Source organism: Lemur catta, chromosome 5, assembly GCF_020740605.2.
Source record: "Lemur catta isolate mLemCat1 chromosome 5, mLemCat1.pri, whole genome shotgun sequence".
Taxonomy (NCBI): Eukaryota; Metazoa; Chordata; class Mammalia; order Primates; family Lemuridae; genus Lemur; species Lemur catta.
In genome coordinates this window covers 16,676,711-16,702,614 of record NC_059132.1, presented here as the reverse complement: position 1 = coordinate 16,702,614, position 25,904 = coordinate 16,676,711, and the positions used below count along the sequence as shown (strand labels likewise).

General features: G+C 38.8%; 1 protein-coding gene across 1 annotated transcript; it reads left to right on the top strand.

Moving 5' to 3' along the window:
- Positions 1 to 575: 575 nt before the first annotated feature.
- Positions 576 to 25,450, top strand: RARS1 (arginyl-tRNA synthetase 1). Its single transcript, XM_045551215.1, has 15 exons — positions 576 to 669; positions 2,507 to 2,641; positions 5,939 to 6,127; positions 6,996 to 7,104; positions 7,571 to 7,671; positions 8,401 to 8,522; positions 9,493 to 9,613; positions 11,384 to 11,513; positions 13,167 to 13,271; positions 16,397 to 16,575; positions 17,072 to 17,181; positions 20,015 to 20,120; positions 23,715 to 23,887; positions 24,320 to 24,567; positions 25,231 to 25,450. Exons 1-15 carry the CDS (start codon positions 625 to 627, stop codon positions 25,338 to 25,340), a joined length of 1,983 nt encoding a protein of 660 aa, XP_045407171.1. The 5' UTR covers positions 576 to 624; the 3' UTR covers positions 25,341 to 25,450.
- The last annotated feature ends 454 nt before the right edge of the window (positions 25,451 to 25,904 follow it).

Here is a 25,904-nt window from a genome sequence, read left to right as displayed (position 1 = left end):
TTTGCCAATTATACCTCAATAAAGCTGGGATAATAAATAAGATTTTAACTCAAATGTCTACTCTGACCCAGTAACTCTATCACATTACCTTCCTGCCCATTAAAACTCTTTGAGATTGTTATTTCCCTTTTTTTTTTGTCTAGTATATTTGTCCACTCTAAAATATAGCCACTACGGGAACGAGGACCTAGTCTATCTTGTTTTCTCTGTATCCTCAGAGCCTGGAAGAGTGTCTGGCATATTAATATGCACAATAAATCTTGGTTGAACAAATGAATGGATTGGTACTTTTACGCCCATTTCACAGAGGGGCAAACTGAGGCCGTTGAGAGACAGGGGCTCCAAGTAAGTGCGTCGGTACAAGTCAATCCAAGCAAAGGGCAGCTCTGGTCCAAATCCCCTCAGTTCCTCTCCGCTCCTCCCAACATCCCAGGACTGCAGTCTCCCTTAGGGCCGACTTTCCCGTGGGTTTCCCTCGCAGTGTAGCCTGGATCCCGCCAGGAGGCAGCAGAGGCAGCGGCGGCTAGTCCGACCGACACACGGGGTCGGCGGGGGTTTCCGCTTCCGGGAGCGAGTGGCTGTTTCCGCTTCCGGCCACTTGGCGTGTGAGGCGCTGCCGGGAGGATGGACGGGCTGGTGGCTCAGTGCTCCGCGCGGCTGTTGCAGCAGGTAGGGCCACATGGGAGCAGCGGCAAGGCTTGGCGGGGAGGGGCGAGGCCCCGGCTCCTGGCGGAGCAGCGTCGGGGTGGGGCAGCGAGGCGAGGACCACACCGCTCGCCTCCGACGCCGGCAGCTGGGGCCCCAGACCCCGGCGTGCGCTGCTTTGGAGAACTCGGTCCTCTTCTGTCGGAGCAGGAAAGGGTGGGAAGGGAAGAGCCCGTCATTCCAAGGCCCTTGTGACTGTGACACTGAGCGGAGTGGAGAATCCCAGCGTCTCCGGTGGGCTGGAGCCTGGCATGCTCAGTACAAGTCCTCTCCCGCGCACACGCGTGCTCTTTTGGGGGTTGCAGGGGGATAGGCAAGATGCAGTAAGATTAGGAACCCCTGGGTCCTGATTTGCAGCTAAGCCGCTGTTTTCTCTTTTTTTTTTTTTTCTTTTTTTTTTGAGACAGAGTTTCACTGTGTTGCCCGGGCTAGAGTGCCGTGGCGTCAGCCTAGCTCACAGCAATCTCAAAGTCCTGGGCTCAAGCAATCCTCCTGCCTCAGCCTCCCGAGTAGCTGGGAGTATAGGCGTCAGCCTCCATGGTCGGCTAATTTTTTTATGTATACATATTTTTAGTTGTCCAGCTAATTTCTTACTATTTTTTTTAGTAGAGACCGGGCTCTCACTCTTGCTCAGGCTGGTCTCGAACTCCTGAGCTCAAATGATCTGAGCCTCGGCCTCCCAGAGAGCTGGGATTACAGGCGTGAGCCACCACACCCGGCCTCGCCCTTTTCTCTGTGATTCTGAGCAAGAGGCTTCCTAATAAGCCCTTGGAGTGGCTCATTATCAGACAAACGGGAGTTCGCTCTCTGCCTTGAGCATTCGTGGGGAAAGAACAGTCACAACCTCTAAAGTGGAAGTGGGACGGCTCTATTACCCCTTATGCCCAGGTGGGGAGGAGCGATAGGAAAATAGTTAACAGTACTCTATCCTGTTACAGGAACTGCTTTATGTTAAGTCAGCAATCACAAAGTACAAGTTGGTCAAGTAAATTGGCAAGTTCTTTACTGCTATGAGCCATGTATTCCTTATCAGTGTGGGGATAGTATGGACTGCCTCACTGGCTTGTAATGCTTAAGAAGATAATTTGTGAAAAGTGTAGCACCTGGGACATAATGTATGCTCATTGATGGCAACTTGGTTTTGTCTGTAGCTTTGTCCTGGTAAGTATTCTGAAGTTTCAGGTGAGGAATCTCCCCCTGAGTTTTGCAGTTAAGTCAGAAGTTTTCTTTCTGAATTGACATGTCGTTAGTTTGAGGTATTAAACTACAAAGCCTGGTCTAGGACCTAAGGCACTGGACTGGAAATTGGAAGAACTGGGAAAATTGTTTTGTCCCAGAAAGGGTAAAAGGCAGACCCTTGACCTATTTTGAATATCACAAAAGACATTGGATTTTTAAGAGTCCCAAGTCATAAAATTTGGGAATAAAAGCAGGTTGGTCACCTTGAAACTTGTGCTCTCTCTAAATGTGAGTGATTTATAGAGCCAAAGAAGAAACAATATGAAACTTATCCTATTATACGGTTATCACTACTATTTCTTTTTCCCAACACACATACCCCTACACACATGTGAGCACACACACGTGCTTAATTTTTTCTTATTAAAGAGAATATACGAACGTCAGCAAGTCTCAGAGGAGGAAAAATTACAACTTGTGAAAGGGAAAGTCCATCCTTCCCATGGCCTCTGCCATGCCCTAGCAGAGAAAGGCAATGAGGAAATTAGTTTATGGTACAATTTATCATATCTTCGAAGTCATCAATACTACTGGACTGAACAAAGTGCTTTTCCTTTTATAGGAAAGAGAGATTAAGTCTCTGACAGCTGAAATTGACCAGCTGAAAAACTGTGGATGTTTAGAGGCTTCTCCAAATTTGGAGCAGTTGCGAGAAGAAAATTTAAAATTAAAGTATCGACTGAATATTCTTCGAAGGGTGAGTACTCTGAATTTCAGTTTTATTCTCCAGTTTGAATTATATCTTTTTTAAAACCTTTGTTACCAATGATTCTGAAAGCATACCCTATGGAATTTGGGAAAAGGAGGATAGAAACCTGATCCTTTTCCCTGTGTTAGACAAATTAGAACTGAGTTAGTTGATGCAAATAGGGGAGAAGCTGGTGTTCTAGCCTTCTAGGACCCTTTGAAATGTTTCATTGTACTAAATGTTTAGCTAGCTTAAAGTGGGATTTAGGTAGGGTTGAGACATTTCTTTCAACAGCTTATGCCCGTGCCTTTTTAAAAATACATTTTTGGCCTGTAATCCTAGCACTCTGGGATGCCAAGGAGGGCGGATTGTTTGAGCTCAGGAGTTCGAGACCAGCCTGAGCAAGAGCGAGACCCCGTCTCTACTAAAAATGGAAAGAAACTGTATGGATAGCTAAAAATATATATATAGAAAAAATTAGCCGGGCATGGTGGCACATGCCTGTAGTCCCAGCTACTCGGGAGGCTGAGGCAGTTGGATTGCTTGAGCCTAGAAGTTCGAGGTTGCTGTGAGCTAGCCTAACGCCACGGCACTCTAGCCTGGGCAACAGAGTGAGACTATGTCTCAAAAAAAAAAAAAAAAATACTGTTTTGATTTTTAAATCACTGACTCTGTCATAAAGGAAATATCTGAAAATATGCATAACGTATCTTCCCTCCCTTAAGATGGTTATTTTACAATTTTATTTTTATGTTTTATATTTCATAGCATTGTTTGTGTTTTTCCCACTGAATGTTTCAGAACATTTCTTTTCTGTGAGGCTTGTGCTGAATCTATTAAATATCCTCATAAGCTAACAGTGTTTATCAGTTTTGTCAAAAAATGAGCTTGCTTCAGTCTTTTGGCCTGTCTTTCAGGTTTGCTAATGACATATCCCAGAGTGTGACCTCATTCTCATAATTACTCTCCTGTATGTATATACTGCTGTTAGGCAGACTGCACTGGCATTACATCTTTTTCCCAAAGCTGACTTCATTTACTCATCCTAGACCCTGTCTGCCCCATTCCCACAAAGTCTCTGTTATTACTTACTTGTAATCTGCTGTGCTTGAAAGAGCTTTATCTTCGAATCTTCTAAAATCACAAAATTCCTTTTCCGTGGAATCTTCTGGAAAGAATCTCACTTTTCTGGTTATGTCATGCATTCAGCACTTATTCATAACTTAATTCTCTGTTATATTTATTTTAATTCAAAAGTATTAAATGCCTAATAAGTGCTAGAGACTATTGAGGGAAAAGATACAAAAAGAAATAACAATGTATTCTAATACACATGTTTCTGTAAAGCAAATTAGCTCTCATGTGTAGATAAGAGAACGCTGTCAGTGTAATATGGAAGGCACATTGGTTCTTTCACAAATACTTTGCCCTACTGAGTGGGCAGCTGAGCACAAGATATACGACACAACTAAAAACAGCAAGCCACAGAGGAATAGAGTGCTGTGTGCGATGGCCATTCACCCTACCTTCTTTCCGTGGCTCATGTTGGCCACATGCTATGCTCTGACTTGGAGGCATCACATTTGAAACAGGTAGAGAAAAAGTGTTAAATTGATTGTAATTATACTAGTTTTTATGGTGCAGAAATCAAGTACAGTAGATTTTGTGTGTGTCACACACACAAACATACATACATACCAGTACCCTTATCCTTTAAAAATAAAAAAAATGCAAATTTATTGTAGTAGGTTTTGGGTCTTAAGATGATATCTAAATAACTTTAGTATTTGGAAATCTTTAGATTGTGAAAAGCATATTTTTCTTTTTTGAGTATGTCACCAGAGAGAAGAGTCCATTATTGATTAACTAACAATTTAAAATCAAGTTTTTTAGTGAATTTAAGAATGTAATTTCTTAATTAGCCAAGCATATGTCGGTGCATGCCTGTAGTCTCCGCTACTAGCGATACTGAGGTAGGAGGATCACTTGATCCCAGGAATTTGAGGGTGCAGTGAGCTATGATGGTGCCACTGCACTCTACCTGGGTGACAGAGTGAGACTCTGTCTCAAAAAAAAAAAAATGTAATTTTTTTTCATTTGGGAAAGGGGGATGAGATTAACAGTAAGACAAAACTACTTATTTTTCTGGCATATTAATATTACCTATTTTGTTCCCTTTTATGCTTTGAGGAGATCAACATTTTGATTGATAGCATGCATTTTTTTTTTTTTTTTTTTTTTTTTTTTTTTTTTTGAGACAGAGTCTCGCTCTGTTGCCTAGGCTAGAGTGAGTGCCGTGGCATCAGCCTAGCTCACAGCAACCTCAGACTCCTGGGCTTAAGCGATCCTACTGCCTCAGCCTCCCGAGTAGCTGGGACTACAGGCATGCGCCACCATGCCCGGATAATTTTTTGTATATATATTTTTAGTTGGCCAGATAATGTCTTTCTATTTTTAGTAGAGACGAGGTCTCACTCTTGCTCAGGCTGGTCTTGAACTCCTGACCTCGAGCGATCCACCGGCCTCGGCCTCGCAGAGGGCTAGGATTACAGGCATGAGCCACCGCACCCGACCTTTTTTTTTTTTTTTTTTTTTTTTGAGACAGGGTCTTGCTTTGTTGCCCAGGCTAGAGTGAGTGCCGTGGTGTCAGCCTAGCTCACAGCAACCTCAAACTCCTGGGCTTCAGCGATCCTACTGCCTCAGCCTCCTGAGTAGCTGGGACTACAGGCATGTGCCACCATGCCCAGCTAATTTTTTCTATATATATTTTAGTTGGCCAGATAATTTCTTTCTATTTTTTTAGTAGAGATGGGGGTCTCGCTGTTGCTCGGGCTGGTCTCGAACTCCTGACCTTGAGCGATCCACTCGCCTCGGCCTCCCAGAGTGCTAGGATTACAGGCGTGAGCTACTGCGCCTGGCCTAGAATGCATTTTTTAATTTTTTTCTTGTTCATTGAGTTTTCACTTCTAGTATTTGATGTGAAGTTATTTAGTATTGATTTTTATACTGTTATTTTCTCAGAGTTGAGAATTCAATCAGTTCTTTTAACTCCTACCTCCCAGTTTCTTCTGCTAAAACAAATGTAGAAAAGTATAATAAGACCACAGGGCATTTCCCACACGTCTTAGATGCCGTGGGACATCGTCCTACTGCGTGTCTCAGCAAATCCCAGATATGAGAGCATTACACTATGAGTGCATGTTTCCTTTTGGTTCTTATCAAGATATTTGAAGTTTTTGCAAAATATTTGAGGAAATTTTATGTGATGATGTACTTTATTGACATATTTCCATTCTTTTCCTGCAGAGTCTTCAGGCAGAAAAGAACAGACCGACTAAAAATATGATTAACATCAATAGCCGCCTACAAGAGGTGTTTGGTTGTGCCATTAAGGCTGCATATCCAGATTTGGAAAATCCTCCTCTGTTGGTGACACCAAGTCAGCAGCCCAAGTTTGGGGACTATCAATGTAACAGTGCTATGGGTATTTCTCAGGTGGTGTATTATTATGACTCACTCTTGGCTGTTTGATTTTATTCAGTATTATCATCATCATTACTATTTACATAAATAATAGCACATTGTTATATCTGTAATGAAAAGGACAGTTTGAAAAACTTAAGAAAGAACGACATATGTTTTAAGTTTTTTGAAAAGCACAAGTTTTAAATTTTGGTTAAATTTTATATGTATTCTCAATATTTAAGGCAATAGTTGGTACTGTTTTGTTTTGGTACTTTCTTCCTGCTGTGGCCACGATTGCTGTGTGGTGTTGATGATGAGTGTTGGAAGGGGAGAAATTAAAAGTTAGCCATTTGCCAGCCATCATCCCCATCAAATATTTGATGTACCTGTGGTGTCTTCAAGGCAGGCTTACATATTTTATTTGCAAGCAGAGGAAGTCCCTATTTTTAATAGCTACATTGTCTGATGTGTTTGTGGTTAACTGCACCTGGCTTGGATCTTTTTGCTTTCCTTTGCTGAGTAGGAAAGCATTACTCGAAACAGTCCAGATCTTTTTCAGTAAGGGGGTTATTTATTTCTCAAGTCTGAATATTGCACACTGTCATTACTTGAAAATTAGAAGTGTGAGTATGATGAATATTGTTACGTCTTCATTAAAAAGTTGTAGGTATGTGTGTACAACTCATTTGGAAATGGAGATCATGTGGTCTTGGCACTTTTCTATTCCTCTTGGCACTATTGATGCTTTAATCTGTCCGTTCACAAGATGGTTGGACTTCTCTGTTTCTGCCTTTTGATGGGTCTTATGTAAAATGCATCTCTTGCTTTGTCAGTCGTGTGTTTCCAAGTAACTTGCTGAAACCTGCTGTGTAATGAATCATCTTATATTGTGTTATAGATGCTCAAAACCAAGGAGCAGAAAGTTAATCCAAGAGAAATTGCCGAAAACATTACCAGACACCTCCCAGACAATGAAAGTATTGAAAAAGTTGAAATTGCTGGTCCTGGTATGACATAATATCATCCTTCTTAATAGCTGCATTGATAATGGGTCCTTTCTGAAATAAAAAAAAAAAAAAAAAAACCAGAACAATGTTAAATACAGGGTAGCTACCTGATCTTGGATAAATTACTTTGCATCCCTGTGATTCAGCTGTTCATAAGCAAAAAGAGGATAGATAATGTCAGATAAGTCTGTGGTGAAAGGGCTCTCTGTTTCAAGAAGCGAACAAATTGTTTGCTGAAAGTGAAAGGGGCTTGAGTTAAGTAGGAAGCTTTCAGGAAAGTGGTGAAGGTTTGAAATAGATGCTAAGACAGGAGCTTACAAGAGGGCTCAAGTCAAGGCCTCAAATGGTATTGGAATGCTGGAGAGTTTACCAGAGCCAGATCAGTATCTGCAGCAAGTCCTTGGGAGTAAGCATTCATTCAAGATAAGAGACTGCCTGATATTTTTTTTCTTCTGCTGTCCGTTAGGTTTTATTAATGTCCACTTGAGAAAGGATTTTGTGTCAGAACAGCTGACTAATCTCCTGGTGAATGGAGTTCAACTACCTGCTCTCGGAGAGAATAAAAAGGTACATGTACAGTTTTCTAGTGATATATTAGTATCTTAGAACTGCATGAAGCCAGGCACGGTGGCAGTCCGAGGCGGGAGGATTGCTTGAGCCCAGCAGTTCGAAGCAGGCTGTCATGGGCCATGATTGAGTCTGAAGAGCCGCTGCATTCCAGCCTGGGCAATATAGCAAGACCCCACGTCGAAAACATTTTTTAAAAAGAACTGCATGGAAAGTGCTATAACTGAGAATGGCTTTCACATTTTTGTTTGTTTGTTTGTTTGTTTTAGAGACAGAGTATTGCTATGTCACCAAGGCTGGAACCCCTGGGCTCAAGCCTCCCAAGTAGCTGGCATGACAGCCACATGCCACCATACCCAGCTGGCTTTTGCTTTTTATATTGAGATTTAATCATTAATATTTGGGATTATAAACATGGTTGTGAAGTATTCTTTGTCCTGGGTCTGATATGTTATATGATTTTTTTTTTTCGCTTCATTCCACAAGGAATTTGAGGTAGCCAACTGATATTTATGCAGGATTGCTGAAATAGAAGATGGATAATTTGTGTAAATTAATTTGATTTCTTTTTCAGTTAATCATGTGCAAGTAGATCCATTAGAAAATCTAACATAGTTGAATTACAACCCAAGTTAATGTCTGAGTTGTTTATTATGTTATTAATGAATGTATTAACAATAAAATGTTTATGCCGCTCTTTAAAATCTCTCTCTTTACTGCCTATCCCAGGTTGTTGTTGACTTTTCCTCTCCCAATATAGCCAAAGAGATGCACGTCGGGCACCTCAGATCAACTATCATAGGAGAGAGTATGTGCCGCCTCTTTGAATTTGCAGGATATGACGTGCTCAGGTATGTGCTCTTGCCTTATTGTCATTTTCTTTGCTCTTGCCTTGTTTTCTTGTTTGGCAAATTCTATAGAACGTGAACCACGTATGTGAGAAAGAATGTTTGACTAAATCAATGGATCATAAGCTTAGTTCTGCTTTATAATCATCCAGGAAGCTTTTTAAATATGTCCTGGGCCTCTCCTCTGAACTTTTAACTTCCTTTTTTTAGACCTAGAGGTGGAACCAAGGATAAAGCACCTTCATTGTTTCTACAAATATTTCTTGAGGACCTCTTGTATACCAGGGATTTATATCCTAGCAGAGAGGAGAGATAGGCAAGGTACAGATTACGTTTGGCCTTGTAGGCCATGGGAGGAAATGGGGATTTTTAGGAGATTGATGTGATTAAGCTAAAGATTATTCTGGCTACTTTGAAGAAGCTAGGCAGAGAAGGGAGTCTGTAGTGATAAGCGAGGAGGCTATCATAATCCACATGAGAGGTGATCTGGTGGGTTGGGATTAGATAAAAGCAGAGAGAGAAGTGACTGGATTGACATGTTTTCAAGAATTTTGTCCATGGACATTTGGGAACCATTGGTCTAAATTACACTGAAGATAATTGGTGAGAAGTTAAATTTTCATAAAATTGTGGGAATGACCAACATTAGCTTAGCTGTCATTGTCCCGGTTCACTACACGATAAACAGATTATAGTCCATTGATAGGAAATTCATTTAGCAAATCCTGAATGCCTGCTATGTGCAGCCTCTGTGATTGGGTATATAGATAGAGCTGAGTGTCACAGACATAGTGTTTGTCTTTCATGGAGTTTGCAGACCAGTTGAGGAAACAACCAAGTAAACAGATATTACTCAATGGTGATGTATTGGCAATTAAATGTTAGTGGTTTCTAATGGAACATAATTCTTCTAATTTAATTTAAACTTCTTTATCATTTTAAAAATGGTTTTATATTCTCTGGTTCGTATTAGGTTAAATCACGTAGGAGATTGGGGCACCCAGTTTGGCATGCTCATCGCTCACCTGCAAGATAAGTTTCCCGATTATCTAACAGTTTCACCTCCTATTGGGGATCTTCAGGCCTTTTATAAGGTTTGATACCATTTATTGCTTTATTGTTTCTTTACCGTTCATCATAATTATCCTTTTTCCTTCGGGAGTTCAAAATGGTTTTAAAGCTAGTGTGGAGTTAAATGAAAGTTGCTAAACTTCTGAAGGTCATGGTTCCAACTATGTCCTGTTCTATCTGTATAAATGACACACCCTTGAACTTAATTACCTGATAAACATATAAACTTTGTTCACATACACTGGTCTAGCCATAATGATATGGCATCACGGGCGAAAGTAAAAGCAATTTCATTGAGTTCACCTACTTTGAAAAACTGAATTTTTTTTATTCCTGGATCAATTGCATTTGGTTATTTGCCTAGAAACACCCATCCCTCACCCCTGGATTCATTGCATTTGGTTGTGTACATAGAAACACAGCTGGATCCATTGCATTTGGTTTTATGTGTAGAAATAGCCATCTCCCCAACCCTTAACATGTCTTCTTTGCTTTGTTTATTGGTGTATGTTGAAAATTGGATTCTACCACATTACCTGTTAAATGAATTTAGGGGCTTATTAATCAAAATACATTTTAGTATTTAAATTTTTTGGTGCTATTCTCAATTTTATGTATTTTGAAAACATTAACTATATGGAAGAGCAGTTTTTTAAAAGACAAATTTTCACATCATCCATAGTTTTAAATCACCCACTGTGGTCAACTTTCTTTGACTCCTTGACTTATCCATGTACAACATTATAATATAGTTTTTGTATTATGTTTAACATTGCATCATAAACCTTTGCATATTACTTCATGGTGTGACTGCACATTTTGTTGGATTGGTGTACCATGTTTATGTGAATCCCCTATTGAATTTTCTTTTCCATTTTGGGGGCGCTGTTATGCAGTAAAGAGCTTTGTATATGTCAGTTTTTTCCCCTTTTTAAAATTATTTCCATCTGGTAGACAACTTCTCAAAAATAGGATTACGTCATTAAAAAGTAAACATTTGTAGGGATTTTTTTGTTTTTTTGTCTCCTGGTAAGTGTTTTCTATTGAAAATAAACTAAATGTTTACTGATACAAGACTGGTAAAATAGCTGTTACGGTCATCTATTGGAGTTCCGTAATTTGAGTATAATGAGGCAAATCAATTAATCTATTAATTAAAATATAATGAGGCAATGTATTGTAAATTATAATAACTACAGTGCTAAAATTTACAAACTGCAGTAAGGAAAAACCCTTTCTAATTTTTATTAAAATATATGTATTTGCAAAAAAATATCTGGAATTATACACCACATATTATCAGTGGTTAGTCTGGAGTAGTATTAACAGTAATTTTTTTAATAGTAAGCATTTATTGCTTTTTAAATTGAAATAAAACAATAAATAATAAAGCAACTATTATTTTTAAAAAATAAGTGATTCATTGAGGACCAAATTCAAAATGGAAAATGGGACACAAAAAATTCAGTCCTGCCTGTTAGCTATACATTAACTCTCTTTAAACACAGAAGTATTGGTGTAAAGTAGGCTTTTGTGAATTAGAAAAGTGGAAGGAGGACTGTGGTGAGATTTTTGTATTTTTAAGAAAAATTATTTCAAAAGAATAGGGTTCTTTGGCATCTTCATTTGTAACAATATTGACTATTAAAATAGAGCACTTGGTCTGGTGTTCTGAATTTTCACTCTCTGTGTGTGTGGGTGTGTTTAGAAATGAATAAATTCTTTTTCTAGAAATCAGGATTGGATCTTTTTTCAAACTTTACTTTTTTTTTTTTTTTTTTTCTTAAACACAGGAATCTAAGAAGAGGTTTGATACTGAGGAGGAATTTAAGAAGCGAGCATATCAGTGTGTAGTTCTGCTCCAGAGTAAAAATCCAGATATGATAAAGGCTTGGAAGCTTATCTGTGATGTCTCCCGCCAGGGTGAGTTTCTGGTCTTCATTTATTTATCCGGCAAATACAATGCATACAGTTTCCTGAGTCTTTATTCAGAATTGACCTTGAATGACATTTTAAACCTTTGAGGATGGGCAAATAGATTTTTTCTTAAATATTTTTTTGAGACTGAAACAACTAATAAGAAAGTTTAATAAGATAAGCAGGTACAAAATTTAACTTTCTTAGAAGTCAGCAAAAATTAATCACAAAATAAAGTGGAAAAGAAAAAGAAAAGATCGTATTCACAGTGGCAACCAAAGCTCTAAAATATTTGGGAATGAATTTATCCAAAAATGTATAGGACCAAAAGAAGAGAAATATACAGCAGGATGTAATAGAATGTTTTGAATAAAGTGCCAGGTCAAGTGTTTCCTAGTTCTCCAAATATCATTTATAATTTTAAGGCAATTTCAAGTTTTCAAACCTGGAAAAATAGTTTTTAAGGTTACTTTGAAGAGTAAATGGATAAGAATAGCCAGTAGATCTTTGAGAAGACTAATGATGACTGGTTTGCAGTGCTGGGTAGTAAAATATTTTACAGTGGTACAGTAGGTAATTCTGTGTCACTAATGCATGGCTAGACAGACAGGTAAGTGGTACAAATCAGGAAAAACTTTAAGAAAATTCAGTAAATATTTGATCACCAAATAGTAAATGCTTTTTTTTCCTATTTATTTATTCATTCATTCATACATACAGAGTCTCACTCTGTTGCCCGGGCTAGAGTGCCATGGTGTCAGCCTAGCTCACAGCAACCTCAGACTCCTGGGCTCAAGCAATCCGCCCTGCCTCAGTCTCCCGAGTAGCTGGGACTGCAGGCATGAACCACCATGGCCAGCTAATGTTTTCTATATATTTTTAGTTGGCCAGCTAATTTCTTTCTATTTTTTTTAGTAGAGATGGGGTCTCGCTCTTGCTCAGGCTGGTCTCGAACTCCTGAGCTCCAACAATCTACCCGCCTTGGCCTCCCAGAGTGCTAGGATTACAGGCGTGAGCCACCGCTCCCAGCTCTCTCATTTATATCTTTTAAGAAATGGTATTTATTTGTTTATTTAGAGACAGAGTCTCACTCTATTGCCCGGGCTAGAGTGCCGTGGCGTCAGCCTAGCTCACAGCAACCTCAAACTTCTGGGCTCGAGCAATCCCCCTGCCTTAGCCTCCCGAGTAGCTGGGACTACCAGCATGTGCTACCATGCCTGGCTAATTTTTTCTACATATATATATATTTTTAGCTGTCCATATAATTTCTATTTTTAGTAGAGACGGGGTCTCACTCTTGCTCAGGCTGGTCTTGAACTCCTGAGCTCAAACAATCCACCCACATCGGCCTCCCGGAGTGCTAGGATTACAGGCGTGAGCCACCGTGCCCGGCCTAAGAAATGATTTGTTAAAAGTTATGCAAGAAGTACATGCTCCTTATGAAAAATTAAATTATAGTCCCACCCACTGCTAATATTTTGATGTATGTTACCATATTCTTTCCACTTTTTAAAAATGACAGTATATATATGTGTTCTGTACATTTTTATGTAATTAATTTTCTTCCAAATGTTTCAGTAAATTTCTTTTAATGTAAAGTACGTGTTTCCTCTTTAAATTCTTGTGCATTTTCCTTATTTGGTGGCATTTTTTTCCTAGAGTTTAATAAAATCTACGAGGCATTGGACATCTCTTTAATAGAGAGAGGGGAATCCTTCTATCAAGATAGGATGGATGATGTTGTAAAGGAATTTGAAAATAGAGGTAGGTTCTCTGCTTTTTTTTCCCTTAACTTTTATTATAGAAATTTTCAAACATAGGCAAAAGTGGAGAAAATTTATAACAACCCCCAGCTTCACATACTCATCACCCAGCTTCAACAGTTACAAACATTGGCCAACCTCATTGTATCTGTTTCTTCTTACATACTGGTTACATGTAATTTCATATATAAGTGCTTTCGTATATGTTTCTGAAAAAACAGGCCCTTTCTCCTGCCCTGAAACCACAATATAGTTGACCCTGGAACAATACAGGCTTGAACCGCACTGATCCACTTATACATGGATATTTTTCCAACCAGACACAGATCAAAAATACAATATTCTCTGAAATCCACATTATGTTGGATGTTGGAGGGCTGACTTCTCATATATGTGGGTTCCGCAGGACCAACTGTAGGGTTTGGGTATGCACGCATTTTGGTATATGTGGGGGTCATGCCACCAATCCCTTGCATATACTGAGGAATGACTGCACTATTATCACATCAAGAAAATTAATAATTTCTTAATAGTGTTAGAGTTCAGATTTTCCAAATCGATTCATAACTTTTTTAATCGTTGGTTTTTTTTCACAGTATGCACTTTTTACATTTGAAATGTAGCTTAAGTTCCGTAAGTCCATTTCTGGACTTGGCTTCTTTGGAGATCTGACTGATCCCAGATCTGAGGCAGGATTTGTACAAAATGAGCCTGGATTATTATATACTATAAAGCAATTCAACTATCAAAGACGGCCAGGTGCAGTGGCTCACGCCTATAATCCCTCTTTTTTATTTACTATTGAAGAAATTGGGCCATCTGTCCTATAGAATTTCCCATGTGGTGTTATTTAACGTAATTTATCTGTATTTTCTAAAGAAGCTTCCATTAGATTCTGATTTGCATTTTCTTTTTGTTTTGGTTTTCTTTTATTTACAAGAATACAAGCAGTCTTTTTGGCTTTCTTTTTGTGATGTTAAGATTGTTTAATGGTTTAGGTGTTGTCAGCCCAGTCTATCCATAAATTTCCCTATCAGACTTTTCCTTGGTAGTGGGTTTTTTTTTTTCTTCTTCTTCTTTTTGAGACAGAGTCTTCCTCTGTCATCCTGGCTAGAGTGCAGTGGTTTCATCACAGCTGACTACAATTTCAAACTCCTGGCTCAAGTGGTCCGCCTGCCTCAGCCTCCCCAGCAGGTGGGACTACAGGCATGCACCACCACACCCAGCTAATTTTTGTTTTTTGTAGAGATGGGGTCTCAATCTTGCTCAGGCTGGTCTCGAACTCCTGACCTCAAGCAATCCTCCCACCTTGGCCTCCCAAAGTGCTGGGATTACAGGTGTGAGCCACCGTGCCTGGCCTTCCCTAGTGGTTTTAACGGTTATCGATAATGACTTTGATCCACTACTTCATTAGAGATTGGAAAACGGCAGTGTTCTGTCATTCCTTCTCCATTTGTCACCTGGGATCTCTTATGCAGAACTTTGTCACATAATTATTTTGGTTACCCTGAGGTGCAGTTCATGTACAACAGGCATGTAAGTGCTTAATTTTTTTCTTTATTAGTTGTCATACGTTTTTTAGCATCTTCCAGATTGACAAGTGAGTTGATTTTAGCATTATTGTGAATAGGTTATATTATATTTTTCAGTTACCTTTATTATTCTTTGTATGCACAAATTATCCCAATTTTGGCTAATGGTAGCCTCTTCAAATTGGCTTTTCTATTTTATGTTGTATTTTTGTTTTGTTTTTTGTCAACCCCTATAGTCTTTGATAGTTTTGTGGGGGGTTTTTGTTTGTTTGTTTTGAGACAGAGTGTGGCTCTCTTACCCAGGCTAGAGTGCCGTGGCATCAGCCTAGCTCACAGTAAGCTCAAACTCCTGGGCTTAAGCAATCCTCCTGCCTCAGCCTCCCGAGTAGCTGGGACTACAGGCATGTGCCACCATGCCCAGCTAATTTTTTTCTATATATATTTTTAGCTGTCCAGGTCATTTCTTTCTATTTTTGGTAGAGACAGGGTCTTGTTCTTGCTCAGGCTGGTCTTAAACTCCTGACCTCGAGCGATCCTCCTGCCTCGGACTCCAAGGGTGCTAGGATTATAGGCATGAGCCACCGCACCTGGCCATCTTTGATATTTTAATTGCTTTACGGTATATAATAATCCAGGCTTATTTTGTACAAATCCTGCCTCAGATCTGGGATCAGTCAGATCTCCAAGGAAGCCAAGTTCCTTGAATGAGAAATAATTATTAATCACAGTCTCTAGGGCCTAGGGACCATATTTTTAAGATAATAACATTTTAAAGATGTTTATTTTATGAGAAAACAGCACAAGAGGAGTGAATAAGCTCCCAAGGTCGCATAGCTTATAAGGCATAAGTCTGAGATTCAAACCTAGGCAATCTGGCTTCAGAGCTTCAGTTTTTAGCCCTATTTTATACTACCTTTACCTTACCAAGACTCAGTTTTCTAAACTGAGAAAGCACAACGTTATTTACCATATAGAGTTATTGTGGAGGTTAAAGTTAAGACTTAATATTGGGGACATAGTAGCACTCAAATATACAACTGTTTTTATTGTCATCATGTTCTTTTCTGTCCCTTCTTGCATTCAAGAATTTTGCCTTTTTCATCATGAGTATATGAACATAATTTTTTTCCTTTTCACTTCTCATTCCATATGCTAAATTCTGCCATGTTTGTTTGCTGGACCCTGGGACAGTGTTAACTTCTTTACAGCATATAATTAAAAGTCAGTATAGGAATTGCCTCTTTCTCCAAGAGGAGAGTTAGGGCTCCAGCTTGAAAGCAAAGCACAGATTTTCATGTTCTAGACCTGCTGAGCAGGTGGGCATCAGTGAGGTACTGCCAAAAGGGTTTGGGAGCCAAGTGTAGCGTGAGTCCAGAGAACTGCCAGAATGTCTGACCTTTGCCCTCACAGCACCCTGGGTGCCCAGACAGCCTTGAAATTAGCCATTTTCCAAGGCTTCTCTTAGATCATGGTGAGAAAAAATTTATTGATTTCTTCAGCTCTGTCATAAATATTTTCTAAAATATTTCTAAAATGATTAAGCCTTCATATTCCTTCAGGGTTCTTTTAACATTATTGGATTTTTTTTCCCTAGGATTTGTGCAAGTGGATGATGGCAGAAAGATTGTGTTTGTCCCAGGGTGTTCTATACCATTAACCATAGTGAAATCAGATGGAGGGTATACCTATGATACATCTGACCTGGCCGCTCTTAAGCAAAGACTGTTTGAGGAAAAAGCAGATATGGTTATCTATGTGGTGGATAGTGGACAAGTGAGTTTGTAGATTTTTTTTATGTTTTAACATTGTCTGATTGGAGGTAAGACAATATGGTGAGGTTGTTGGCGTTTGGCACTAGAAGACTGTGTAAATTTTCCCCACAGACTAAGATTCAGAACATAAATGTAACAGGAGAGAGAACAGGGTTTGGAGCTAGCCAGACTTGGACACTTCTCACCTTTTCAGCTTGTCTCCAAAAATTGGAAAAGGATACTTCTCAGAACCTCAGCCATTGTTCTATTAATGGGGTTGTTGTGAGACCTAAAATATAATTGATGTTATTTAAAAACCTTTGAGCATAGTAGAAAGTATGATAATAGTCTTGCTCTTAACTGTTTCTACGTAGGGAATAATGGAAGAGCTTTTATAATAATACTTGCCTCACAAGATTTGAATTTTATACATTTTTAGTCCTAAGCACAAGAGCCTTAAGTCTTTTTATAATTATTAGAAGACTAGCTAATAACTTTCTATTTTTGTTGCTTTGCAGTCTGTGCACTTCCAGGCAATCTTTGCTGCTGCTCAGATGATCGGTTGGTATGATCCTAAAGTAACTCGAGTGTCCCATGCTGGGTTTGGTGTGGTGCTAGGGGAAGACAAGTAAGTGTGGAAAATCTGAAGATGGTAATGATGTAACTGATCCCCCCCATTTTCTTGGAAGAGGCTCCATTTCATTTGATACCATGTTAGAATTAAGAAAGTCTATGATTTTCTTTAGTCTACATAAGTTGTAATGGTAAACCCCGAAGAGTCATTTTGTGTTTATGTCTCATCAGTGCCAGAGGGTAGCCTCTCAGGGAGATAGTATGTGCAAAGTTGAATGAAAACCAGACAGTAGACTTAACAAATTGTAAAGGGGGTTTCTACTCACATAGATCTAAATTATAAAATCTGTAAAGGTACCTCTTCCGATTTCAGACAAAATATTCAACAATATAGTCCAGGCATTTTGTAATGTCTTCGTTTTTTCTTTCACAGTTGAACACTTGGTCAAAAGGTATAAGTTTATTTAGAATCCAATTGGGTTTTAAGATTCACTGCTTTTATTTTTATGTTTGTCTCAAAAATATTTATTGAGACCTACATGTTAATATCCATACTTTGTTTTTCTGTTTTCCAATTGTTTCCCCACATTCTCCTCAATGCGTATGAAATAAAAAGGTAAATACAATTAAATATTTATATACAGAATTAATTCAAAGGCACAAAATTTTTCACATTTAACATCTCATATTCACTAATGTCTTAGGATTACCTGCCATTTAATCAGCATGCCTCTTAAATCTATAACATCTTAGATTTGGTGACAAGTATTAAATATTACCATCCCACAGAGGGTGGTAATGCTTGTAAAAACCACATGAATTGGTTCGAGATGTGCCCTGCCAATGTACAAAAGCCCTGACTGAGCGTACAAGAGGCAGGTTGGGTGTGTCAGGGTATTACAAATGCTAATTATATAGAGGTCAAAGACCTTGTTGGAAACATTTTCTAATTATAATATGTGACTTTTCTGTGGAGGTGTACATTTTTGAAATCAAAAGATACTGGGTCCTTATTATTGTGTTTATCATCCTAAGAAAGTGCTTAAAAGCTATCCAGTGAGTATTGCTTATAGTATCTTAGTTTCTTCACTGTTGGTTTTCAAACATTCAGATGATATTTCTACAGTTGGTTGAAATTATCAAATCTATTTTTTGCTACATTTATCACTAGTATTCATATCTTGGTGTTTAGTTCATTTATCACGTAGTGGCTAAGGGATTCTTGATAATTTTTTATTTCTGTACTCAGTATCATGTAATTATGGCATCCTAGCCCAATTTTTTTCATGATTTCTGTTTTTTTATTTTTAATATTTATGGATACACAACAGTTGTACATATTTATGGAGCCTAGCCCAGTTCTTTTTAAAGAGAATAATTTCAATGGTAGTTAACCAGTGGCAGCTAACCATATTTTAAATATTTATATTAATATGCTCACAGATTCTGCCATCTATTTTTAGTGACGTTTTGTGTTAATTTTTTGTACAAAAAATAATTTATGCTTTTATTTCATCTTCTTGCTACCCCCCGAGCACCTGTTTATTGAGCATCTGCTATGCATGGTGTTGGCTGGGTGCTCCTCAGTGTCTGTACAGATACGCAGGACACAGCCTCTTCCCTGAAGGCACCCGTGAAAATACACATGCCAGGCCCCACTGCTAGGAGTTACTGACTTTTATTTTATTAGGTCTAAAGTGGATATTAGACATCTGTGCTTTTTAAAAGCTCGATTGGTAGTCAGATATACATCCCTCAATGTAACTGGTCAGAGTAGACCAACACAAAAAACAAAAATTGAAGGCAGGCACAGGTAGAGAGTAACTGAAAGGACCGGTTATTGCAAAATAGAGGCATTAAGGAAGACTTCGTTTAGTATGTTGAGTTGGCTTTATGACGATTGTCATTCATCAGGGATTTGGAAGTTGGACACTGAAGAAGCAGGGTATGGCATAAAGAAAGCCATGCAAGTATGTAAGGTATTTATGGGATAATTTTAATTCTGTGATTAAGGGCAAGTAAGTCCTTTCTAAGGCAAGCTCTAAAAATAAAACTTTACTAGGAAGTATCACATTTATTTTGATAGGCTTTGAGTTAGAATAGCATGCCTCATTTGTGCCATTGTTATGTTTGAAGGATTTTTAACCTAAAAAAAAGAAAAAGACAAATTGCATACTTGGTGTCATGTAAACTGCTCTGTTTCATAAGTTAAGTCCAGTTTTCTCAAAATGCTTTTTAATAGTGCAGCTGCCCAGGGCAGTGCTTATAAGTGGTTTTGCCTCATCCACAGAGGTTCTGATTTCAGTAGATCTAAATAGGGGCCTGGCATCCTATTTTTTAAACCTCTTCAGCTGATTCTGATATGCATCCAGGATTGGTTACCACTGAACAAGAGGAATCACTAGATACAAAAATGCAAATGAGATTCCAGTAAAGAATTTGCTGACTTTTCAAACAATTCTAGAAGCAAACATGTATTTAATAGTAATTTTTCTAAAATGGTAAAACAACTAAGCCAAACTCTGTGTTCCAGGAAAGTGAATAAATTAACCAATATCTTATTTCCCCGCTAGGGAATGTATGAAAGGGGAACATGTGGAGAATGCTATTAGGGGCTAAAGCATAGGATACTTTGAGCTGAGGGCTAGATAAGAGAGACACTTGAAAGCACCCTGTCTTTGGCACCCTCCCTGTTGCCGACTGGAATAGGGCACTTACCACTGCCATCAAGCCCTCTGTTAAGAGTTCTCAGGGGAAACCTATACTTTAGAGATTTATAAAAGCCCTATGTTAGAGTTTGTGATCAGGTCCCTCAAAACTTTTGAAGTATTTCTAAGTTGAAAGGTCTGTTGCAAAATCTCTTTGACTGGGGCTTTTAAATTTTTTAGGAAGAAGTTTAAAACACGTTCAGGTGAAACAGTGCGCCTCATAGACCTTCTAGAAGAAGGACTAAAACGATCCATGGACAAATTGAAGGAAAAAGAAAGAGACAAGGTAATCCAAGGCCTTATTAGCAGAGTGTGTACTATGCATGATTTCTCATTTTTGTTTTCATCAAGAGAACTGAGGAGAATCAGAAGGAGTCACACCACCCAGGGCTGACTCATGGTGCTTAGATTTTATTGCGCAGTAAGTTGTTTCATGAATTGCTGAGCATTTATTTTGAAAATATAGTTCTTTCTTGACTATTACAAAAGGGTATGGCTTTTTCCTCCTTTGTCAGTGTAGCATAGTATCTCTGCTTCTTGGTGGCGGTTCCCAGTTACGGGAGAATATTGCAGACTGAATCGGGTTGATTCTTCAGCTAACAGTAGAGTCTGCATTTGCTGCGTTCCTTCTCTGGGAGCCTTTGTAGAGCAGTCACAGCAGTCAGCACTTACCACCCAAGGCCATTGATGAGTCATGGGGGCAGGCAATGTCGTGGCCTTTCATAGCACCCTTGGAAGGGAATATGGTTGGGTTTGTGTGGAGTCCGGAGGAATTTTATCAAAATGAAAAATCAGCAAGAAAAACAATTTTTTTAAAGATGGTAGTAGCAGAGGAGAGGTCAAGGATTGAGATGCAGAGGGTCTTACATCTTTTTTCCAGCAAGTGAGGTGATATTTTGGAATGGACACACAGAAGAATAAAACTACAGAAGGGGAAACAGAATAGGATGAGATGTAGACATGAAAGAGCCAAACACTTAAAAAGATGCTTTGAGGAGAAGCTCTCTTGTTTGCTTTGGGTAGATCACTGACAATCCGGAGAGCAAGAAGACAGGCCATAACGCTATATCCTCTCCACCTATTCCCTTTCCATTACCAGTAAAATAAAATGGAAAATAGTTTTTCTCTATTCTTTCTGTAGATGGTGGCCAAGTCTACCCAGTTAGTGTCTCCAAAGTAGTTTTACTTTTTAGTCCTGGCTTAGGCACACCTGGCATAATCAGATGAAAAGTAGAACGTGTAGTGACCTAATCATTTTGTTTAGTCTGCTTGATGCCAAAAACTGCTTTGGCTCTTTTATTTATTTGATTACCCCAGCTAGTTTTGGGGGGTTTGCTTTTTGTTTTCAGAGACAGTGGAGACAAGGTCTTGCTTTGTCACCTAGGCTGGAGTCCAGTGGCCCAATTACAGCTCACTGCAACCTCGAAACCTCACTCCTCGGCTTAAGCTCTCATCCTGTCTCAGCCACCTGAGTAGCTAGGACTGCAGGCATGCACCACCACGCCTGGCTAATTCTTTTTTATTTTTTGCAGAGGCAGAGTCTTGCCATGTTGCCCAAGCTAGTCTTGAATCGTAGGCTCAAGTAGTCCTCCCACCTTGGCCTCTGGAAGTGCCAGGATTATAAGCATAAGCCACTACATCAGCCTCAGCTAGTATTTTTTTTTTAATTTTTATTTATTTTTTATTTTTTTATTTCAGCATATTATGGGGGTACAAAGGTTTAGGTTATGTATATTGCCCTTGCCCCCCCCCCAGTCAGAGCTTCAAGCGTGTCCGTCCCCCAGATGGTGCACATCACACTCATTATGTATGTATAACCCATCCCCTCCTCCCCTCTCCCAACTGCCCGACATCTGGTAAATGTTATTCCTGTGTGTGCACTTAGTTGTTGATCAGTGAAACCAATTTGATGGTGAGTACATGTAGTGCTTATTTTTCCATTCTTGGGATACTTCACTTAGTAGAATGGGTTCCAGCTCTATCCAGGAAAATACAAGAGTTGCTAGAGCATCGTTATTTCTTATAGCTGAGTGGTACTCCATGGTATACATATACCACATTTTACTAATCCACTTATGGATTGATGGGCACTTGGGTTGTTTCCACATCTTTGCAATTGTGAATCGTGCTGCTATAAACATTTGGGTGCAGATGTCTTTGTTATCGAATCTCTTTTGTTCTTTTGGGTAGATGCCCAGTAACGGGATTGCTGGATCAAATGGTAGGTCTACTTGTACCTCTTTAAGGTATCTCCATGTTGCTTTCCACAGAGGTTGCACTAGTTTGCAGTCCCACCAGCAGTGTATGAGTGTTCCTCTCTCTCCACATCCACGCCAACATTTACTGTGTTGGGACTTTTTGATAAAGGCCATTCTCATCGGAGATGAGTGATATCTCATGGCGGTTTTGATTTGCATTTCCCTGAAGATCAGAGATGTTGAGCATTTTTTCATATGTTTGTTTGCCATTATTTTGTCGTCTTTTGCAAAGTTTCTGTTCATGTCCTTTGCCCACTTTTTGATAGGGTTGTTTGATTTTTTTCTTGCTGATTTTCCTGAGTTCTAAATAGATTCTAATTATCAGTCCTTTATCGGATATGTAGCATGCGAAAATTTTTTCCCACTCTGTGGGTTGTCTGTTTACTCTTGTGACAGTTTCTTTGGCTGTGCAGAAGCTATTTAATCAGGTCCCATTTATTTATTTTTATTGTTGCTGTGATTACCTTTTGGGGTCTCCTTCATAAATTCTTTGCCTAGGCCACGTCTATAAGAGTCTTTCCCACATTTTCTTCTAGAATTCTAATAGTTTCACTCCTAAGGTTTAAGTCTGTTATCCACCGTTATTTGATTTTTGTGAGAGGTGAGGATCCTGTGTCAGTCTTTTACATGTGGCTACCCAGTTTTCCCAGCACCATTTATTGAATAAGGATTCTTTTCCCCAGAGTATGTTTGTCTGCTTTGTCAAATATTAGATGGCTATATGAGGATGGTTTTATATCTGGATTCTCGATTCTATTCCACTGGTCTGTGTCCCTGTTCTTGTGCCAATACCAAGCTGTTTTAATAACCACAGCCTTGTAGTATAGTTTGAAGTCTAGTAAATTAATATCTCCCATTTTGTTCTTATTGCTTAAAATTGCTTTTGCTAAATGGGGTCTTCTCTTGTTCCATACAAAGTATAAAATTATTTTTTCTATATCTGTGAAAAATGATGTTGGTAATTTAATAGGGATTCCATTGAATCTGTAGATCACTTTGGGTAGTACAGACATTTTAACAATGTTGATTCTTCCAATTTGTGAGCATTTACCCAGCTTTTAAATAGTTGTTTTTGGTGGAAAGGGTTAGTCTGCTACAAACTGCTTTATCACGGCCAGGAGAGAGATTCTTGATCATCACTTACTTGGGGTCCAATAATGCTTCAGAATACATGACAAAATGTTAGCAAAACAATACAATCTTTCTTCCACCCTTGATACACTGTTGATTTCAAATAATTACTTGACACTAATTTTTTGTTTTTATTTGACTATATTACTTTGTTTCCTATAACCTCATAATGTTCATGTTATGAAGCAGATATGAACTCATGATTGGTGCTTTTGGTTTCATATCTGTTGAATACATTGGGAAAAAGTATTCTTGCTGACATTTGACAAATGCATTTCTCATAGAAACATTCTTCATTGTGCATAGCTGATGAGTTATATTTTCATTATTCTCTTTGGACATTGGCCCATGTCATTCTGCCTTAGTGTCAACATTTATTAAAGTTTATTGATAAAAGAGCCCCATTAGATGCTTTGCCTCTGCCTATGAGACACCAGGGCAGAAGCAGCAGTCAGTAAGCTATAAAGTATTTCTTTTTTCCCCCCCCAAAGGTCTTAACTGCAGAGGAATTGAAGGCTGCCCAGACATCCGTTGCTTATGGCTGTATCAAATACGCTGACCTTTCCCATAACCGGTTGAATGACTATATCTTCTCCTTTGATAAGATGTTGGATGACAGAGGAAACACAGCTGCTTACTTGTTGTATGCCTTCACGAGAATCAGGTAATTGTGAGTAGACATTGCTTTAATTTATATCAAATGAAGGTATACTTGAGTTGCTCCAAAAATTTTTTTTCTGATTTTTCTGTATATTAGCATTTTTGGAAATATGTCCTCTTTTAGAATTGCAGGTTATACTGGAATCCCTAAGCCTGTCCCTGTTTGCTCTGGCAGATATTCTCGTAGGCACTCATGGTTTAAATACCAGGAAAGTATCTTCTGACCCCGCCTAAACGAATTATATTCCCATTTTTAATAATACGAAATGCTTTAGACCAGATTATTCATTTTGCCTCATAGCATGCCCTACAATAAATTCTTCATTTTATAAGAACTTCTTTTTAATTGACGATAATTTCTGATTTATGTCAGTTACTTAGAGAAGAATGAGTTTGCCTAACAAAAAGGAACAATGATGGTTGCCTAATTTTTCAGGTCTATTGCACGTCTGGCCAGCATTGACGAAGAGATGCTCCAGAAAGCTGCTCGAGAGACCAAGATCATTTTGGACCACGAGAAGGAATGGAAACTAGGCCGGTGCATTTTACGATTCCCTGAGATTGTGCAAAAAATTTTAGATGACTTATTTCTCCACACTCTCTGTGATTATATTTATGAGCTGGCAACTACTTTCACAGAGTTCTATGATAGCTGCTATTGTGTGGAGAAAGATCGACAGACTGGTGAGTGCCTCATTTAGTGGCCATATGGGGGGGGGTGTTACAGGGCATTTGATTTGGGTCGGGATGGTTTTCACATTTGTTTTATTCATGAAACCCCTCCCTTCTTTCTCCCCCCACAAATGATTGCACAGTCATCCATAACAGCAAAATTTGAACTTGTGCTTAAAAAGCAGAAATAGAATTCTGTCCATTTTGTATGTTTTTGCACCCTCAGGGACATGGGATGGAATGTAAACAAATGGGTCTAGGACATGTCCAATTAAAGGTCCCAGAATGATTCTTTGATAATGGAAACTGCTCTTAGAAAATAACTGATAACTTTTCTTTAGACCTTCTGCTATCATATTACATAATTAATGTATTATAAGGCAAATAGGCATTTGTGAGGATCATGCCTAAGAACTGAAACTTTACAAGGAAAAAAATTCTCACCAATATGATATTAAGGTTTAGAATTATTTTTAGACCTTGAAGCCTAGGAAAGAACTCTGAATGTTAGAAAGATAAAATTGACAGGTCTAATCATTGTAGATCTTGTATCTCTTACCCTGATTAGAAATGCAATTATTTTGGGGGTTGTCTCTTTAAAAATCTAGAAGTAACATAGACTCTTTAATAATGATTTTCAAAAAGAAAAACAGTATCTTCTTTTTTTTTCCTCAGGAAAAATATTGAAGGTGAACGTGTGGCGTATGCTGCTGTGTGAAGCAGTAGCTGCTGTCATGGCCAAGGGGTTTGATATTCTGGGAATAAAACCTGTCCAAAGGATGTAAGCCTTTGCTTTGAACACCTTCTGTTTTTACCAAAGTGGCCATTAGCACTGTTTGCTTTTTTACAATCATGTAGATACAAAAACAAGTAAAGAAAATTTGTCAACTCTCTATGCAAAATGTAGTTCTTTATTCTCTGACAACTGGAGTTCTAAATATAGAAAGACATCACTTTCACAAGTATGGTCATTTCTTGCTGAGCATTAAACCAGAATGACTTAGTGGAGGCCATGAAATAACAGGATTTGCACACCACAAAGAGAGTTGGATTGGCTTGGCGGGGATGTGTTTTCATTAATTACAGACAGGGTGTCACTATGTTGCTCAGCTGGCCTTGAACCACTGGGCTCAACCTCCAGAGTAACCGGGACTATAGTCACCACTGCGCCTGGCTCCTAAATTTTAATTAGATAAGGAATCCCATTTATTTAGCTCTACTGTAGGCCCCAGGAACTTTACACCTTTATTGTCCCACGTATTCCTCATTTTGTTGTTCTTTGGTAGATACTTATCCCTGTTTTACAGGTAATAAAACTGAGGCCTAGGTTGCTGAGGAACAAAAATCAA

Bases quoted from the DNA above. Each gene is read 5' to 3' on its own strand.
- RARS1 (XM_045551215.1), top strand. From the start codon at position 625: ATGGACGGGCTGGTGGCTCAGTGCTCCGCGCGGCTGTTGCAGCAG. The intron at 670-2,506 runs GTAGGGCCACAT...TTCCTTTTATAG, and splicing joins CCGCGCGGCTGTTGCAGCAG to GAAAGAGAGATTAAGTCTCT. The intron at 7,105-7,570 runs GTATGACATAAT...GCTGTCCGTTAG, and splicing joins AGTTGAAATTGCTGGTCCTG to GTTTTATTAATGTCCACTTG.